General features: G+C 49.2%; 1 protein-coding gene across 7 annotated transcripts in view; it reads left to right on the plus strand.

Moving 5' to 3' along the window:
- Positions 1 to 955: 955 nt before the first annotated feature.
- SUSD4 (sushi domain containing 4) overlaps positions 956 to 20,091 on the plus strand; it is a 144,608-nt gene continuing 125,472 nt past the window's right edge. For 3 of the 7 annotated variants that reach the window (XM_059717582.1, XM_059717597.1, XM_059717605.1), the window contains exons 1-2: positions 1,059 to 1,413; positions 1,539 to 1,696. In XM_059717582.1, the coding sequence (XP_059573565.1) occupies positions 1,097 to 1,413; positions 1,539 to 1,696 (475 nt within the window). In that variant the 5' untranslated portion in view covers positions 1,059 to 1,096. Of the gene's footprint in view, positions 1,024 to 1,055; positions 1,697 to 20,091 lie in introns of those variants that run through there. The other 4 variants (XM_059717616.1, XM_059717607.1, XM_059717586.1 and 1 more) reach the window with 4 other exon arrangements.

Raw genomic sequence — 20,091 nt, forward strand, 5'->3', positions numbered from 1 at the left:
AATGCCACTAATATTGATCGATAGATATTATCTATATATAGATATATCTATATCTATTGATCAATCTATTGATCTATATTAGTGGCGTTTCATTTTATTCACAGAAAAATGTGGATTTTGGGTTACTTTTTTTAAATCTGAAAATTGAGGATTTTTTTTTATCAGCAAAAACCAGGATCTCTGGTGATCAGAATAAAGTACTCTGTTAGAACAGAAACAGTGAAAGATGTGGGAGACTGAATAATGAGTACCCCATGCCTCCTGTCAGATGTTACCTCTAACGTGATGATCAAGCATACAACAATCATAGCAAGATCTCTATGCTACCAATATATGTGCCTGGCTCTGAAGTCTTGAGCAGGTAGAAAGTGCTATAGAGAAGAAATGGATATTTAGCTGGCTTTGGAAGTGGCTCTGTGAGCCGCATCTTACGCAGCCCTTAACTAGTATTAGTCCAGGTGTGCAGGAGTGTTCACAGTGGGCCCTGGGATGAACAAAGCATGGCATATAGAAATCTGGAGCCCTGGTAGCCTCTGTGGAAGCAGGCTGGCACCTTTGAATCTCTCAGGGGCCATCCTACCCTGCCCTCTGCCGCAGGGGATGAGGAAGACTGGCAGAGTTGCAGCAGGCTCCTGCTTGCTCCTGCCATGCCTGCAGCAGTGTGTGTGTGAGTGTGTGTGTGTGTGTGTGTGTCGGCGGGGAGAGGGTTATAGAAAGGATGGCAGTAGGTATGCCCACTGCTGCCATGGGGGGGTTGGCACCCGGCTTCTCTGCTGCCCGGGCAGGCGGGGGAAGGGGGCTTGCAGCAGCCTCTGGCTGCTCCTCGCCATGCCTGCTGCTGCCTGGCGGGGAGACAGGGCGCTGTGAGCGCGGGGCTCCCTCCTCGGGGAGGGGACGGAGGCTGGTGGTGCACTAGACAGGTGCACGCTCGGGCTTCCCATTGGCAGCGCTGCAGCTGCTGGAGGAGCCGGAGTCCGGAGCCGGCTGGGGCCTCCTCTGTGCCCCGGCCCCCTCCCCCGGCAGGTAGGGGGAGGTGCGTGCGCGCGCGTGTGTGTGCGCACTGTGTGTCTGTGCATGCGTGTGTGTGTGTGTGTGTATGCATGTGTCTGCGTCTCAGCTTGTGTGTGTCCCGTGCTTCCGTGTGTGTGAGTGCGTCTATGTATGTGTGTACGTCTTAGTTTGTGTGTCTCGTGCTCCTGTGTGCGTGTGTCTATGTGTGTATGTGCCTGAGGTTGTGTGTGTGTGTCAGCTTGTGTGTTTGTTTTGTGCTTGTGTGTGCGTGTGCGCGCGAGCCCTTCCCCTTCCCCCCCAGCAGCCCGGGGAGCTGCAGAGGCGGCGGCAGCGGGGCTCGCCCGGGGCTGGAGGGCGGTCGGGCGGGAGGGAGGCAGCGCCCCGCAGCCGAGCCGAGCGCAGGTGAGGTGCGGCTGCGGGCGAGGGACGGCGGGGGCTCCCTGCCCGCCTCCCCCGGGGCGTGCGTGCGGCCGGCCCTTGCCGCACAGCCACAGGGGCCGGGCCGGGCCGGTGTTGTGCCGCTGCAGCCCCCGAGCCGATGCCCTTGGCGGGTGGAAGATGCATCATGGAATGAGCCCAAGCAGCCGCGGGGACCCGCTCCCGGAGCCGCCGCCGCCGCGGCTGCCCGTGCTGGTGCTGTGCCTGCAGCTGGCGCTCTGCTTCGGCCCCGCGCAGATCACGGGCGGTGAGTGCCGGCACGCGTCCCCTTCCCCGCTCCCCGCGGGCGGGCGGGCCGGGGAGAGCCCCTGCCGGCAGCCGGGCGGGGGCCCCCCCGCCCCTTGCTGCCTGAGGGCACCCCTGCGCGCGGCCCAGCACAGGGAGGTGAGGCAGCCCCTGCCCCAGGCACGCAGGCAAGTGCGCTGAGGGAGACCGGCTTCTTCTTCCCCTCTTTACTGCCCCTGCCGAGCCCAAGCGCGGGCAGGACAGGTCATGGGCTCCCACAGGCTCTTGGCCACCCAGGCCCAGCTGTCTTGGCTCGGCACAAAACCGACCCCACAGTGGCTGACTGAAGAGAGGCTTTCCCTGCACCCAGACACCCCAGCACGGAGAAACTACACACACGGAGAAACTATACACACACACATGCACACATGGGGAGAAACTACACACACACACACACACACACACACACACACGGACACAGAGAAACTACACACACCCCCACCCACACACGGGAAGAAACTACACACGTGTGTGCACACACACAATGAGAAACTACATGCACACATGGGGAGAAACTACACACACCCATACACACATGCACAAGGAGAAACCACGCACACGCATGCAGGGGGAGAAACTACACATGCATATGGAGAAAGTACACACACATGCACATGGAGAAACTATATACATGCACCTACAGAGAAACTATATGTGCATGTGTGGAGAAACTATACACATGCACAGAAACTATACACACACATGTGCAATAAGAGAAACTTCTCTTACACGCACTGGCAAGGCTCCCCGCAGGGAGGAGTCCAGAACGTCCTGCTGAGGGTCTGGCTGTGCTGCCCCCCACACGTTTTTGTTTCTGCACCTCCCATACACAGCCTCAGTAAGCACCAGGACCTCCTGCTCAATCCCCTCCCAAGCTTGCTATCTACCTGACCAGGAAGGAGGCTCTGGCTGGGAGGCCCCCTGGGGACTGCGGGGCTCTTTTTCTTTCCCTGGTCCCTTCATGTCTCTGGGCAGAGTTTGACCAGGCAGTGTCCACTGGCTCCTTGGACATGTTCGAGGGCCTGTGGGGGCTGTCCCGTGTGCTCTTCCCAGGGTCCCTATTTGGAGCACTTGCTCTGAACTTTTGACCTTCACTCCCCTTCATTTCCTTTCTTCTTTAGTTGTCCCCAGTAATCACTTGATGTGCACTTAGTACCTCCCCATATTAAGGGGGCCTTGCATCTTTGCTTAATGAACATTGGCCCACGTTCCCAATGCACATCAAATAGGCCTGACTGGAGGGGAAAATCCTGTATGCATGGCCATTGACAGGAGCAAAACACCTGGCTCCCCTGAACTTTATGTGCATACAGCTGGTGAGGGAAGGCAACATGCCCCCTGGAGGCTGTCAGGGCAGCTCCCCACATGCCTATGCAGATACTGAGGTGGAGACCTGCCTTTGTGCACCTCGGTGCAGACAGGAAGGACCCTCACCCAAATGCAAACTAGGATGAGGGAGGCAGTAGTAAAAATTTTTGCTGTCAGTAGGTCTTGATTAAAAGAAACCCGGTATGGCTTTGGTAAGAGCAAATAAAATAGCTTGCTTGCAGTTCTTAACTGTGGTCCATGCTGCTGAGTCAAGGACACAGTTTCTGTGTGTGGGGAGAAAGCAAACGGCTTGAGAATAAAGAATAAAATGTTGGAACTCAGTTCAGTTCCATCTGTTTTGAAAAATGCCCAGTTTGCCTATAATGATCCTTTTTTAATATTTCATTGATATGTTTTATTTCATCTTTTTATTTTATTGAGGCCGTTGAGGTATTCTAAGCAGATAGATTTAATTGTTTGAAACTGATTCCCTAATCAGGTCTGGATTACAGAAAAAGTCTTCCAGTAAACTGCTGCACTGCAAAGTGAATTTAACTGGAATAATATTAGCAGCTTGAAAGCTACTCTGGGAGGGTGTTATATAATTGAATACAGAAAAATAAGCCCTTCCCTGATGGGATCGCATCCTTTTTGGCAGAGGGGGTTCTGGTGAAAGGGTTGCTTGGGTTTTAAAATTATTGTTAAGCATCTACCAGTAAATAGACATGATCTGAGCCTTGGGCACTCGCATTGTCTTCCAAGCAACCAATGGGTTACCAGGACTGCATTTTAGGTGCCTTAAAAAAGTTTAGAAGCCTAACTCTAGGCAGTCAAGTTTGATGTTAATTGGCAAACGGCTTGAGAAGGCAGCCAACCAGCTCATACACAGGCCCTCTTTCTATGACTATTGATGTGATCCAGTTTTAAACAGGTTTATCTTCCACCTCCCAGAGTGAAAAGGCATTTTACAATAAAAATCCTGGGAAGTTGTTCAGGTTATCCCAGCTAAGTTCACTTTGCAGTGAGGCATCTTTTGCTGAAAAATGCATTTGAAAGTGTAGCCTCTCTGTTAAGACTCAAAGCAAGTTTTTAACTGCTGTGATCATTAAATAACTCATGTCTTTTGGTGGCATTTCTCACAAGAGGAGAATGTTCACCTTGATGATCTCGCTAGATGTCAGTAATCACATCCTGCTAACCGGTGTTCCCATTGGGCTGGCTCATGTGGGTTCTCTAATTTCCTTCTGTGAATCCCTTTACAAGAGAAGTTTCATGAACCCACCTCCTCCCCACCCCTCAAACTCCCACTCCTATTGTTTGATTATCCACATTTTATTTAGTTGATTACTGGGAGGGGCGATGCACACTGCAGTTTGGGAGGCTCAGAAATACAGTATTTTTTCTCACTGCATGTGCTCTCCTGTGGTGGTGTGTGTTATATGAAACAGCTGCTGTGTTTTGCCTCAGTAGTGAAACTTTATATAGGGTCTGTATCAAATTACATGTTTAAGGCACCTTGGATCTTTCAAGAGGAATGCTTGTCCCGAGCCTGAAAGTTCAAACACTAAACATTTGCATTTGATTAAGAGAACCAGTGAAAAATATTGATTGCAATTTCTAAGCTGTATTTCTAAGCAGTATTATTTTTCAACCAGTGTATCGATGAATGGAGTAGTGTTTACTGATTACTAAATGAACACATTTCTCATGTGGTAGAAACAATATATCTCCTTGTTTTTTCTAAACATGAAAATGGTAAAACAGTTGAGTTTTGCAATTAGAGCCATCTCTAGTTCCTGTTCTGTTATGTCCTTGGGCAAGCTACTTAGGCCACTTATTTCAGATCTTGGGTGATAATCCAGAGATAATAAGTTTTGCATCTACAGTACATTGTTGCATAGACCAGTATTAAGGCGCACACAATTAGTGAATGCTTTTAGAAGTTTTGTCACTTTCCCTATTTTACAGAGAATAAAAAGTAAGATACAAAGAGGTTAAGTAATACATTTCTCACAGATGCCTGCAAAAAGCACTGATGACTTAATTTAAGATGCTACAGGGTTGGAGAGTATTACTATTTGTTACTTTGAAGGGCTTTAGCTATATGAATACAGTAATATTAATGTGGTATAAGACAAAAATGATCTAACATGTTTTCAGAAGGCAAAAAATGATAACTTTGCTTTTCCCGTGGAAACATTAAGTGTTCCTGGTTTTCACTGTGCATCTGTAAGATTCTACCCTTGCCTACCTGAGGGCAGAATTTGACCACGTATCATAATTTTGTGATGCCTTGTTTATCTTCTGTTTTATATCTGACTATTTTATAAGTTTTATGGATTTCGGGATTCTGCCATTTCACCCAAATCAATATTACTTATACCCCTTTTGTATTTTCTCCTGTCAGTAACTTTATAGAGAATAGCTCTGCCTTTGGTGTTTTTACTTTCTCAAAAGTGGATCTGGGAAAGATCCAGCAAACAAATTATTCCAGAAGGGAATTCAAATGATTAGATTACTCAAAGCTGAATGGGCCTAAATTGTCCCTGGAATTACTTAGGCCAAGGAAAAAGTAAAACCTATTGGCCTTTGCCAGTAAGTTTCTTCTAGGTACCTGGTATCTCTTCTTCTTTTGCTTTTTGCTTTTATACCATAATGAAGGAAGCAGTTTTTTGGTACTAGAAATGACCAAAAAGCCAGCACTCAGGGATTCAAAAAACACAGATTGGATGGAGCTGAAAGCGAGTTATTTATGGCTCTCAAGCATTTTGCAGATTTCACAGTTGAATGTGGGTCATTCAGATGAAAGATAAAAAGTGTGTATTTATCACAAACATTCCAGATTTCTGGAACTCTATTAAATTAAGAAATCCTGGACTTCTTCTCATGGGCATAGGCAAAAAATTATCATGTTAAAATTTGTCCATTTTTGGCTTTGGAGCTAGGACATGAGCTTTAAATTTTGCTGATGCAGCAGGACAGGTGCATAGGCAAATTTCTGCGTTTTCTAGGTTAGATCAGAAATATTCTAGCACTTAGGAATGTTAGTCCTTGTGTGGATAGACCAAGAAATATTGCAATGGCAATAGGATGGTGTATGTTCATGATGCATTTGAATCACAATTTGTTGTGTGTTTTTTGGTAGGTGGTAGTTTTTGGGATCAGATTATGATATCCTTACTCGGCCTTAGTGAGGCCGCAGCTGGAGTATTGCATCCAGTTTTGGGCTCCACAATTCAAAAAGGATGTGGAGAAGCTTGAGAGAGTCCAGAGAAGAGCCACGCGCATGATCAGAGGTCAGGGAAGCAGACCCTACGATGACAGGCTGAGAGCCCTGGGGCTCTTTAGCCTGGAAAAGCGCAGGCTCAGGGGTGATCTGATGGCCACCTACAAGTTTATCAGGGGTGACCATCAGTATCTAGGGGAACGTTTGTTCACCAGAGCGCCCCAAGGGATGACGAGGACGAATGGTCACAAACTACTACAAGATCGTTTCAGGCTGGACATAAGGAAGAATTTCTTTACTGTCCGAGCCCCCAAGGTCTGGAACAGCCTGCCACCGGAGGTTGTTCAAGCGCCTTCATTGAACACCTTCAAGATGAAACTGGATGCTTATCTTGCTGGGATCCTATGACCCCAGCTGACGTCCTGCCCTTTGGGCGGGGGGCTGGACTCGATGATCTTCCGAGGTCCCTTCCAGCCCTAATGTCTATGAAATCTATGAAATCCTTCTTTACACTGAGCAGACCCAAATTCTACAAATAGTTTCCATTGTCTTGAGTGGGGCTACTTAAAATGGAAAGTACTATTATCATAAATAAAGCTATTGAAGTCTGGCTCTTTGTGATGTCCTCAAATGCGTTGAAAGCAAGTGGTATCACGCAAATCACATTTTGATTAGTGCCATCTCTAATTAGTCTATATTTTTTTTTCTATTGCTTTGTGGTTTTATTGTACTGCAACCTAGACTGTGCCTGATTCTGGATGCAGTGGTTTCCAGAGGGCATCTTTCTTAGGTTGCTAAGGACCATAGAATTGTTTCAGCTGGATAAGTCAGATTCTTTGCATAGAATCATAGAAAACTAGGGTAGGAAGGGACTTGAGGAGGTCATCTAGTCCAGCCCCCTGCTCAAAGCAGGACTGTTCCCAAGTAGATCATTCCAAGTAGGTCTTTGTCAAGCTGGGCCTTAAAAGCCTTCAAGGATGGGATTCTGCCACGTCTCTAGGTAACTTGTTCCAGTGCTTCACCACCCTCCTCCTAGTAAGAGAGTTTTTTTCTAATATCCAACCTAAACTTCCCCTGCTGCAACTTGAGACCATTGCTTCTTGTTCTGTCATCTGTCACCACTGAGACAGTCTAGCTCCATCCTCTTTGGAACCACCCTGCAGGTAGTTAAAGGCTGCTATCAAATCCCCCCTCAGTCTTCATTTCTGCAAACTAAATAAGCCCAGCTCCCTCGGCCTCTTCTGTGATTATCATGTGCCTCAGGCCCCTAACCATTTTAATTGCCCTCCATTGGACTCCTTCCAATTTGTCCACTTCTTTTCTGTAGTGGAGGGCCCAAAACTGGACACAGTACTCCAGATGTGGCCTCACCAGTGCAGAATCGAGGGGAATAATTACTTATCTCAGTATGCTGGTAACGTTTCTAGTAATGCAGCCCAGTATGTTAGCCACCTTGGCAACAAGGGCATACTGTTGACTCATATTCAGCTTATTGTCCACTGTAACCTCCAGGTCCTTTTCTGCAGAGCTGCTGCTTAGCCAGTTGGTTCCAAGCCTGTAGTGGTACATGTGATTCTTCTGTCCTAAGTGCAGGACTTTATACTTGTCCTTGTTGAATCTCATAAGATTTCTTTTGGCCCAACCCTCCAATTTGTTGAGGTCTCTCTGAATCCTAGACCTACCCTCCAGCATATCTGCTACACCCTACAGCTTGATGTCATCCACAGACTTGCTTAGGGTGCACTGCATCCCATCTTCCAGGTTGTTAATGAAGATATTGAACACAACTGGCCCCAGGACTGACCCCTGGGGTATTCTACCTGATACCGGCCACAAACTAGACATTGAGCCATTGTTCACTGTCCATTGAGCCCAATGATCCAGCCAGCTTTCTATTCACCTTACAGTCCATTCATCCAACTCATATGCTGGGGATGCCAGCATGGTGACAAGTGAGGAGTGGAGCAGAGGAGCGGAGTGGCCCCCGTCCAGCCGAGCGGTAACTTACCACCGGTAAGTGTCCCGTGCTGGCCCTGGTGCCTCCACCGCACTCCGCACCCAAAGTTTACAGGAAGCTGCATCCAGCTCCTCTCCGGGCAGGTGTATGGCATTAAAAAGTTACTGAGCAGCAAGATTTTTTATTGTGCATGGCCGCGCATGTGCGCAGCTTAGAGGGAACCTTGATGGGCACTATATTTGCCCTTTTTCCAATCATCTGGGACTGCTCCCAATTGCCACAAGTTTTCAAAGATAATTGCCAGCAGCTCTGCAGTCACATCAGCCAACTCCCTCAACAGCCTCAGGTGCCTTACATCTGACCCCATGCACTTGTACACGTCCAGCCATAGGCTGTGGAAGCAGGGGCTAATGGGACTTAGGCCCCACAAATGCTGGGCAGCAGTAGGGCTGCAAGGCATCCCAGCCACAGGCTTCTGGTGGCTATAGCAGGATAGGGAGAGGCACGTGCACAGTGGTGAGGGAGGGAGTGGGGCTGGAGCTGGAGCTGGGGCAGGCGCTGCACAGCTGGGGTGGGGGTTTGAGCTGTGAGTGACTCATCTGGGGGGTGGCTCCTGCTGCTTACGTGCACCCTGGGAGGCATGGGGGGCGTGTGCCTCTGGATCTGCGTTGGGTGAGGGCAGGCTGCCACTGTGGGCTGGGGCTAGGGCTGGCCTGTGCTTTTCCCGGCAGTGGGGCTGGGCTGGGCTTGGCTGCACTTGGGGTGGGCAGTGGCCATGCTGGGAGGGGGTGGTTTTGGTGCAGCCACCCCAAAATTCACTGTAGCCTCCCCATCCCTCTCTCCCAGCACTGCTGCTGCGTGCCCCGAGTGCAGCCTGGCCCAGCCTCCCCACCAAGAAGACCCCAGCCTGCAGCCCACCCTCACTCCATGCAGAGATCCTGGGCACATGGCCCCCATGCCCTCCTGGGGTGTGTGCAGCAGCAGAAGCCGCCACCCCCTCCCTGTGCCAGGCACCCCCAGATGAGCCACTCACAGCTCTGCCCTGGCTGTGCAAGGCCTGCCCCAGCCCCAGCCCCACTCCTTCCCTCACCACCACGGTGGGGGATGTAGATCAAGGCCCAGCGGTGAAGGAGGGAGCAGGGCCCAGGCAGCAGCAGGGGCTGCGGGAGTGGGTCCTGCCTGGGCCCCACTCCCTCCCTCATCTTTGGGGCCTCAATCTGCTGCCCTTCCCCCTCCCCCCTTTCCCCCCTCAGACTTACCTGCTAAGGGGGCTAAGTCCTGCATTTAGTCCTGTCCTAAGTGCAGGACTTTTCACTTGTCTTTGTTAAACCTCATGGGCGCATCCAGATGAGTGTGGCTATGCAATATGTGGGGCCACAAACATGTCTGCAGTGCCACATACCACATAGTCGAGTGTTCTCCATGCCGCTAGGGCATGCTGTCCGTGCACGCGCTGCTCCATTTTTTTTCCCCTGGGTTTTTTTGACCCCTGGATATCTAGGTGCCAAAAAACCTTGCGGAAAAAAACCCTGGAGCAGCACATGCATGGGCAGTGTGCACCACTGAAAAGTGGTGCTGGGCTGCCCAGAGCCACACTGTGGCTGCCAGCCAGGCTTTGCCTGGCAGGGTCACCACTGCTGCACCCCTGGGAGGGCCCCAGGTAAGGCTGCTGGAGATAGCAATGTGCTGGCTGCAGCCTCCCCTACCATCCCTGGGGTAACATGCTGCATGTCGAAGCGTCTGTGGCACAAGTGTTCCCTGGGAACAGGTAGCTGTGGTGCAAGGTGTGCTGCTGCTACTTGCCCCTGGGGAACCAAATATCTGTGCTCATCTGGACATGGCCCATGACATTTCTTTTGGGCCAGTCCTCCAATCTGTTGGTTTCTGAATCCTAGCCCTACTCTCCAGCGTATCTACTACTCTCCCCAGCTTGGTGTCATCTGGAAACTTGCTGAGGGTGCACTCTGTCATCTTCCAGAACATTGATGAAGATATTGAATAAAACTGGCCCCAGAACCAGCCCCTGGGGCACTCTACCTGATACCAGCTGCCAACTAGACAATGAGCCATTGATTTCTACCCATCGAGCATGATGATCTAGCCAGTTTTTTATCAACCTTACAGTCCATTCATCGAACCTGTACTCCTTAGCTTGCTTGCAAGAATGCTGTGGGAGATGGTATCAAAAGCCTTGCTAAATTCAAAGTATATCATGTCTACTGTTCTCTCCACATCCACTCAGCCAGAGAAGGAAATTTGGTGGGTCAGGCATGACTTACCCTTGGTCAATCCATGCTGACTGTTCCTAATCACCTTCTTCTCCTCCAAGTGCTTAGAAATGGATTGCTTGAGGACCTTCTCCATGATTTTCCAGGGAATGAGGTGAGGCTGACTTCTTGTTGACTTCAGCATCTTTTCTTACGGATATTTTGTCTAAAGCACTTTGATTTTTTTTAAAGTATCTATCACATCAGCCTGTTTTGTACTAAAATATCAAAATAAACTTACGGTAATAGTGGTTGGGTTGTACAGGTGTGCATGCATGCAAAATATGGCCCAAGTTCACTTCCAGTGTACTTGAGTGTAACAGATGAAAGACTGTGCCAAGTTCATTGATGAAGGCAGTCTGCAGATCACCTCTAAGTTGATCAAAAATAAGTAGAAGAGAAGTGATGTCATTGCAGAAATTTGTTAAGTGCAGTGGTTCTCAGCATTCTGGGGCCATGGGCCAAATGAGTGGCACAGGCTGGTCTGTGGGCTAGATCAGACCCCTCACACCAGGATTAGGCTTGTCATCTCCCTTTGTCCCAGGCCCCTGTGCTGCCAGCTCAGGGCCCTGCATCACCTCATAGATTCATAGATTCATAGATGTTAGGGTCGGAAGGGACCTCAATAGATCATCGAGTCCGACCACCTGCATAAGCAGGAAAGAGTGCTGGGTCTAGATGACCCCAGCTAGATGCTCATCTAACCTCCTCTTGAAGACCCCCAGGGTAGGGGAGAGCACCACCTCCCTTGGGAGCCCATTCCAGACCCTGGCCACTCGAACTGTGAAGAAGTTCTTCCTAATGTCCAATCTAAATCTGCTCTCTGCTAGCTTGTGGCCATTATTTCTTGTAACCCCCGGGGGCGCCTTGGTGAATAAATACTCACCAATACCCTTCTGTGTCCCTGTGATGAACTTATAGGCGGCCACAAGGTCGCCTCTCAACCTTCTCTTGCGGAGGCTGAAAAGATCCAGTTTCTCTAGTCTCTCCTCGTAGGGCTTGGTCTGCAGGCCCTTGACCATACGAGTGGACCTTCTCTGGACCCTCTCCAGGTTATCCGCATCCCTCTTGAATTGCGGCGCCCAGAATTGCACGCAGTACTCCAACTGCGGTCTGATCAGCGCCCGATAGAGGGGAAGTATCACCTCCTTGGACCTATTCGTCATGCATCTGCTGATGCACGATAAAGTGCCATTGGCTTTTTTGATGGCTTCGTCACACTGCCGACTCATGTTCATCTTGGAGTCCACTAGGACTCCAAGATCCCTTTCCACTTCCGTGCCACCCAGCAGGTCATTCCCTAGGCTGTAGGTGTGCTGGACATTCTTCCTCCCTAGATGAAGCACTTTGCATTTCTCCTTGTTGAACTGCATTCTGTTGTTTTCTGCCCACTTGTCCAACCTGTCCAGATCTGCTTGCAGCTGTTCCCTGCCCTCCGGCGTGTCTACATCTCCCCATAGCTTTGTGTCATCTGCAAACTTGGACAGAGTACATTTGACTCCCTCGTCCAAGTCGCTGATGAAGACATTAAAGAGTATTGGTCCAAGGACCGAACCCTGCGGGACCCCACTGCCCGCACCCTTCCAGGTCGAAACCGACCCATCCACCACAACTCTCTGGGTGCGACCCTCCAGCCAATTGGCCACCCACCGGACTGTGTAGTCATCCAAGTCACAGCCTCTTAACTTGTTCACCAGTATGGGGTGGGATACCGTATCGAAGGCCTTCCTGAAGTCTAAGTATACGACATCCACCCCTCCTCCTGTGTCCAGGCATTTCGTAACCTGGTCATATAAAGAAACTAGATTGGTCAGGCACGATCTGCCTGCCACAAACCCGTGCTGATTTCCCCTCAGCATAATTTGTCCTGCCGGGCTCTCACAAATGTGAGCCTTGATAATTTTTTCAAAGACTTTGCCAAGGATGGAGGTGAGACTGACTGGTCTATAGTTGCCCGGGTCCTCCTTCCTCCCCTTTTTAAAAATGGGGACCACGTTGGCCCTTTTCCAGTCCTCCGGGACCTGGCCCGTGCGCCACGAGTGTTCGAATATTCCCGCCAGTGGCTCTGCAATGATGTTGGCCAGTGCCTTCAGCACCCTCGGATGGAGCTCATCCGGGCCTGCCGACTTAAAGGCATCCCGTTCTTCCAAGTGACTCTGCACCATCTCAGGGTCTACGTATGGAAGTCTGGCACCTTGCTGCTGCCTCTCTACAACCCCAGTGAGAGACTTGTCGTGCCCCTTGCTTAGGAACACTGAGGCAAAGAACTCGTTGAGGAGTTCAGCCTTGTCCCCCCTGTCCGTCACCAATTGTTTCTGCCCATTTAGCAGGGGTCCTATTCCTCCCTGGGCCTTCCTTTTACTCCCTATATATCTAAAAAACAACTTCTTGTTGTCTTTTACTTGGGTTGCCATCCTCAGCTCCATGGTAGCTTTGGCCCGCCTAACTGCCTCCCTACAAGCATAAGCAGAGGAGGTATATTCATCTTTGGTGATCTCTCCCTGTTTCCACTTTTTATGTGCTCCCCTTTTGGCCCTTAGGCTGCCCTGGATTTCTGTGGTCAGCCAGGGAAGCCTCCTGGCCCCTTTCCCTCTTTTGCCTCGCTCGGGGATCGTCTTGCTTTGTGCCCGAAGGATCGTTTGCTTAAGGCACAGCCACCCTTCTTGGGCTTCCATTTCTTCAAATCTCCTACTCTGCAGTGCGTCCTTGACTAATCCCCTGAGTTCATTGAAATCAGCTTTCCTAAAGTCTAGCACTTTCACCCTACTAGTTACCTTACCTTCTCGACGTCTTATGGTGTATTCTATTATTAGGTGATTACTGTCCCCCAGATGGCTACCGATCTGGAGGTCCGCTACCATGTCATCTCCCGTTGCCAATACCAGATCCAGTATGGCATTCCCCCTAGTGGGACCGTGTACCTCCTGTGTCAGGTGGAGGTCCTGTACACAGGTTAGAAACCTGCGTGAGCGGTGGGACTTTGCTGTCTGCGTTTCCCAGCAGATGTCCGGGTAGTTTAGGTCCCCCATGACTACCGCCTCTTTAGCTTTTATGGTCTCCGAGAGTTGCCTCAGGAGTCCCGAATCTCTTTCTTCCCCTTGATGTGGGGGTGTGTAGCAGACCCCTACCACCAAATCCCTTTCTCCTTGCCCCCCATGTAGCCTAACCCACAATCCTTCTACTTCCTCGTCCTCGGATTCCGTCTTGATGAGGGTTGATGTATATTGCTCACTGACATAGAGTGCAACCCCTCCCCCTTTCTTCCCCACCCTGTCCTTTCTGTACAATCTATAGCCCTCAATATGTACCGCCCAGTCATGGGATGAATCCCACCAGGTTTCCGTTAGCCCCACTAAGTCATAGGTGTTTAGTGCAAGCAGGAGCGCTTGCGTTCATCCTGCTTGTTTCCCATGCTCCTAGCATTAGTATATAGGCACTTGAGCCCTGCGACTGGTGCCTTTGCTGCCCCCCCGCTCCAAGTCCCAAGGGGCCCTTTGATTCTTACCTTCTCATTTCTTACCTGTGCCGTAGCGCTGGCCTCCCCATGGCTTTCAGGTTCCCAATGCTCTCTTTCTTCAGGCTGGGCTGTCCTTGTGGGTGCCACATGGTTTGGTGGTCCACAGCTTCCCCCGCCCTCATCTTCCCCTCCCCCCGACGAGCCTAGTTTAAAGCCCGCCGGAGGAGATCCGCCAACCTAGAAGAAAACACGCTTACCTTTGGGGGACAGGTGAAGCCCATCCCAGCTGAGCATGTCCCTCGTCGTGATGTGCGGGTCGTTGTCCAGGAAGCCGAAGCCTGCCTCGAGACACCACTGCCGAAGCCGCCAGTTGGTCTCTCGGATGCAGTTCTCATGCCATCTTCCGCGTCTGTTCACTGGTAGGATGGAAGAGAATACCACCTGTGCACCAAACTCCTTCAGCACGCCGCCCAGAGCACTGTAGTCCGCCATCAGGTGATCGGGGGTTCTCCTGACTGCATCATTAGTACCCACATGGACTAGGACCATGGGGTAGTAATCGGTGGGCTTGATCCTGGCCTGGATTACCTCCGTCACATCCCGAATCTTTGCTCCAGGGAGGCAGCATACCTCTCGGGCTGAGGGGTCCTGGCGGCAGATGGGCCCTTCCATGCCTCTCAGGATGGAGTCGCCTATGACGAGCACTCGTCGCCTCCCCCTCTGGGTCCTCTTCGATCTCTTGATCTGTTTGGAGTGTGAAGAATGTGGTGTTTCTTCCTGCCCAAGGGTTTCCTCCTCCCCTTCCATCTTCTGCAGGATCGCCAGGGCCTCGTACCTGTTCTCCAGTCGAACTGGAGAAGCTGGTACCGATTCTTTGCTCCGGTCCTGGCTGTGACCGTCTGCCACTCTGCTGCAGAGGGCATTCCCCGGGCTGCTTCTTCCTTCAGTGCCTGGTCCTGCAGGGAAAGGAAATATCTGTCAATTTCATCCTCCGCCTCCCTGATCCCCCTCAGCCTGCTAACCTCCAGAGCCCCAAGACGGGCACCTGCCGGACAGGTGTGGGGGCCCCCAATCTCTGCCCCCCCCGGCCCTGCTGGGGATCCCCCACAGGCCAGGAGGTAGGGGGACAGCAGCTCCCCCATGGGCTCAGTCTGGGTGGAGGCCTCAGACCAGCCCCGGTTAGCCTTGTCCCCCTGGGCAGAGGCCCTAGCAGCACTCCTCGTAGGCACCATTCTGAGCTGCTGTTTGTAAACCTGTGTGGTGTCTACGCCCTACTCATGTGGCTCTGCACCATCTCTGTCAGCCCTGTGCCACAGGACTGGGCCCTGTGCTGCTAAATTGTGGTTCAGAGCCACATTCCTTAGTCCCCCATTGCCAGATGGGACTCTTGTGCTGCCTCCCTGGGAGTACACTGCCAGATTGGAGGCCCCTGCTGCCTCCGTGGGGTCTGCACCCCTGGATTGGGACCCCATGCCACCTCCCTTGGCTCTGCACCATCTCCAGCCAGCCTGTGTGTCCAGATCACACCTCAGGTCTCCTTTGTGTGCCAGTCTTGCATGCTGTCTGATCTGTGGGGCTCCCCTCTGGTCCAGAAATTTGGCAGCAGGGGAGCAGGAATTGTTGCCGGTGCTTTCCTGCCACTACATTTTTGGACCTGAGGGCACCCCTGTGGAACCCCTGTGGACCATGCCAAATGTGGCCCTTGGGTCAGGAGTGGAGTACTCCTGGCTTAGTGCATGTGAAAATAAGTGTGACTTGTGCATGGAGGAGGCTGAATGCATTTGAGTTGCCAGAAACTTAGCTCATTACTGTACAAGATAAAGCAAACTCCTTATGTCATTTTCCATTTTCCAATTAGTTACTTGCCCTGTCATGGAAGGAATAAGCATATGAGTTTCACCTGGTTGGCATACACTCTGCATGTTAATTTGGATAAAGTGGCAGTATTTTCCCATGACATTACATTTTTTTAAACACTTTTTACATAACCCATTATGTTGGTATTAAATTTGGTCCTCTGTGTTTGCAGAAGGAGTTTTCCATGCCTTTTCCTGAGCAGCTGGTTTGCTCATATGATTTGTCTAAATTGGGGTGTTTCTTTTTCATGTGTTGAAAACATTGGAACCGTTTGTTAATACCATCTGTGCATACCAAGCACATGTTGATGAAATGTGTCAGACATACTTTAACAGTCATGAAGAGCAACCCTTGAGTACCTTTTCCTTTATTTGGTCATATTGTAATATATTCACATTTGTTGTTGTTTTGCATATTACAGGATCAGACAAGGCTTTCACTGTGTGGGGAAGTTCAAGACTGTATTAACAGAATTTCTCTGTTCCACCATTCTTTTTGTCTTTTGTCACTGTTACAGATCTTAGAAAGATAATACATGGAGTTAGACTGCAATATCACCACTAACACACAAAAATTGTTACCTTTCTTATGCTAACAGTAATAATAATAATAATTTGTAGCTCTTTAGTATCGTACTTATTTATAAAGCTCAGAGCAGTTTATAAGGATAGGTAAGTATTGTTATCTCTTACTTATAGGTGGGGAAACAGGCACCAAAAATGAAATGAATTACTTAAATCATGTTTTATGGCAGTGACAGGGCTAGTAACAGAACTCTGGAAATACATTTCAGAATTCAAGCTTAGTGCTGCGTTGACTCGATTATGGTTATTTTTTTTCATGACTGTGAAGAAAAAATAAACTGAAATTGCAATTATAAAAGGAGGGCTTCTCCATGTGTTTGTATGGCATAAGCCTCTGATGTATTTTTCTAGTTTTGCTTCACATCTCATTGAAGTCAGTGATAGAAATCCCATTCACTTCATTGTGAGCAAGTTCTGTGTGTGTGTTAAAGAAGCTACACAATCAGTTTTCTAGGTGTAATTTATCTGCCATACTGCTTCCAAACAGGGATCTGCATGCTTGGGCCACCCATGCTATTTTCCTCCGTATTAGTGATTGTTTGCACTGTATAGATTGTTGAACAAAGACCCCATTTTGCAGGTGAAAGACGTACATTTTATAAAAGTGCATTTTTAACAGAGTTGTCAATAGAATCCAGGGCTCTAATATGGCATTACTTCTCAATATGACCCTTTAGATTGTTGACCATCCTTCCTCACTAGATTATGCTCCCTTTTCAGAGTCTGGAATGGAAAGAAAGCTGTTAGGCAATATTTCACAGCTGTCGAACAAATAGTTGTGTAACCCACTGGCAATGCATATGTTTGTGTAAGTGGCAGTGGTCTGTATTTTAGTTCCAAAGGTTTGTGTTCAAGACTTGTTGCTAACCCAGGAAGGAGTCATTATGGTTCTACGTGGTGGAATGTCTGTTGTTCTAGTTTAGGTAAGGGTAACAGGTGCATTTATGTTCCAAGGTATTCACATGCTTTCCTTGCTCAGAGGGCAAGGCCACTATATCAATCACTTATGTAGCAGAACCAGAACTTATCTGTGTAGCCTACTGTTGCTCAGAAATCCTAGGACGCTTCTACACATGATGTTCGTCACAATGTACACGTGACAAAAAAATTAAATTCTGTGGCTTAATGGCATCACACATTACACATGCACCAGTTTTGGGGGGTTTACATGAGTTTGCATCGTTGCAAACTAAACTATATCCAGATGTAGTTTAGTTTGCAACTTTGCAGATTGCAACGATATAGCTGTCAGCTCCCACCCTGGCCTGGGAGAGGCAGGCAAGCTCTGCAGACAAAAGGATTGGGCCCCTCACTGCTTCTGCCTTCAGCAGGTGCTTGCTGAAGGCAGAAGTGGGGAGGGGCCCAATCCTTTCTTTTTTCAGCGGAGTCTACTGGCCTTTCCTGCAGCCGGAGGCGAGCTGCCAGAGGGCTGAGTGGCCCCTGAGCTGCGGCAGCACACCCTGCGGCCACCCAGGCAGGCTGCTAGTAGCCCAGGTGCTGACTCAGCTTGGAGGCTGCACCCAGCCCAATCTAACTGTTCCCCCAGCCCGCCTGCTGGAAGCCCATCTTGTCTGTGCTTGTAGACCTTCTTGTGTATGCTGTGTACACTTTTAGTGCTATAGCTATGTTTTAGCAATAATAATCAGTATTCAGGAAACATGGGTATTTATTATGAGACAGGCATATTTTTCTCTGCATCACATCACGCACACCAACAGCGCTACAGTATTTTTAAAGATATTGTGGGTACCCTGTGCTGTTGAGAGCAAACACAATGATTCACCCTAAAAAGAAAATAAATAGTAATTGATTTGGTCTCACACAAATTAGAATTTAAAAAATTGCTGAATTGAGACTAATTGCTTTATTAACCTTAAACATGGTAACCTGGGAACCAAAAGGGGAGTGAGATAATAGTTAGCATGATGGGAAAAGACTAGATATGTGAAAGAACAAATTATTGGCCAGATACCACAAATTGCAGAACATCCTCCCTCCACCTAAGGGCTTTTGCAGCCCCAGGGATGGTGCTCAGTGTTGCAGCCTTGCCTAGTTTCACTCTGGAAGAAACACCAATCTGTGCTGAGTGGACCCAGCCACTAAAACCCATATGTGTCCAATCTGACCAGGTTGGAGCAGAGCCAGATCCCCCTCCTAGCTGCTCTTGATCTCTTAGGCACACTCCTTAATGTAGTAGGCCTTATGTCTTCACCCTTCCTAGGGCCAGGGCCTCTATTGCCCAGCCACCCAGAACCAATGCTTCAGTCATCCTGGGCCTCCTGGCTGCTTATTCACACGTTACCAGAAATTCGTTTGAGTTTCTCACTCAGTGCCTGCAGTAGCACAGTGGCAACAAAGAAAGAACCCAGTCATTTCTTGAAAGCCCTGGAGAGTGGGATATCTTTGGAAAACAAAAACTGTGCTGGTCTAGCCCCTTTGGTCTGAACTAGTCCCTTTTTGTGTTTCTTGTACATGCTCAGTCTCTCTAGGTTCTGCAACCCTTCTTCTGGCTTCCTTCTGCTTAGTTTAGTTGTCTTATATGTGACCTTAAAGAAACAGCCATCCCTTAACACCATTTTTCTTCTTTTCTCTGCTTCACCTGGTGGGATTTCTAACTCCATCCATGTCCCTCATGCCTTTGCTCCCCATCCCTGTCTCTCTGCAAGGTAGCTCAGTCACTGGCTTTACTGGAAGTATCCTTTTCTTTTTTTCCCAGGAGAGGAGAGGAGAGCCATTCAATTCTGATAGTATTTGACTGCTTTCTCTCACTGTTAGCTCTCTCCAGTGAATCCCACAGTTCAATGTGAGCTGCAAAGTGTCTACAGTATATTGGCCAGGCTAGTTTTCACCACAAGTGGAATATATTAATCCAAAATTGAGTTTATAATCCAAAGTAGGGGTCACAATGAAAGTTGCAATAAAAATGACATTCACAAAGCAAAATGGAATTCACAGTTTGACAGAGACCTGCTCTCACTCTGTCATACTTAGTGCCTCACAGGACCTGAGCTCTCTATTACAGAACATGTTGCTTTATATTAGTTATGGAGGAGTAGGAGAAAAATTGGAAGAAATGGCCATGCAGACTAGAAGGACTTAGATATAGAAACAGTATTAATAGTTTGTGTCCATGTGCATTTACACGTTTGGATGTACATGTTAGTCTGAATATTATGTGGGTGCAATTGTGTACACACATGCCAAGTTTTCAGACAAAAAAAGATAAAAACACAAGGAGCTGAAAACAATTTACGATTCTCATTAACAGTCACTTCAAGGTTATCATCAAGTAAACACAGCTTCTTACACAGTAGTGATGGATGGGCATTGCCTCTAATGTTTCCATTTGGGTGATGGAATTCAAAAAGAATGTGGAGAAGCTTGAGAGAGTCCAGAGGAGAGCCACGTGCATGAGCAGAGGGCAGGAAAACAGGTCTTATGATGAGAGGCTGAGAGCTATGGGACTCTTCAGCCTGGAAAAGTGCAGGCTCGGGGGACCTGGTGGCTGCCTATAAGTATATAAGGGGTGTACATCAGGATCTGGGGGAACGCCTGTTCACCAGAGCGCCCCATGGGATGACAAGGTCAAACAGTCACAAGCTTCTCCAAGACTGTTTCAGGCTGGACATAAGGAAGAACTTCTTTACAGTCCGAGGCCCCAAGACCTGGAACAGACTGCCACCAGAGGTGGTGCAAGCACC

The sequence above is a fragment of the Alligator mississippiensis genome, chromosome 1 (assembly GCF_030867095.1).
Source record: "Alligator mississippiensis isolate rAllMis1 chromosome 1, rAllMis1, whole genome shotgun sequence".
Classification (NCBI taxonomy): domain Eukaryota; kingdom Metazoa; phylum Chordata; order Crocodylia; family Alligatoridae; genus Alligator; species Alligator mississippiensis.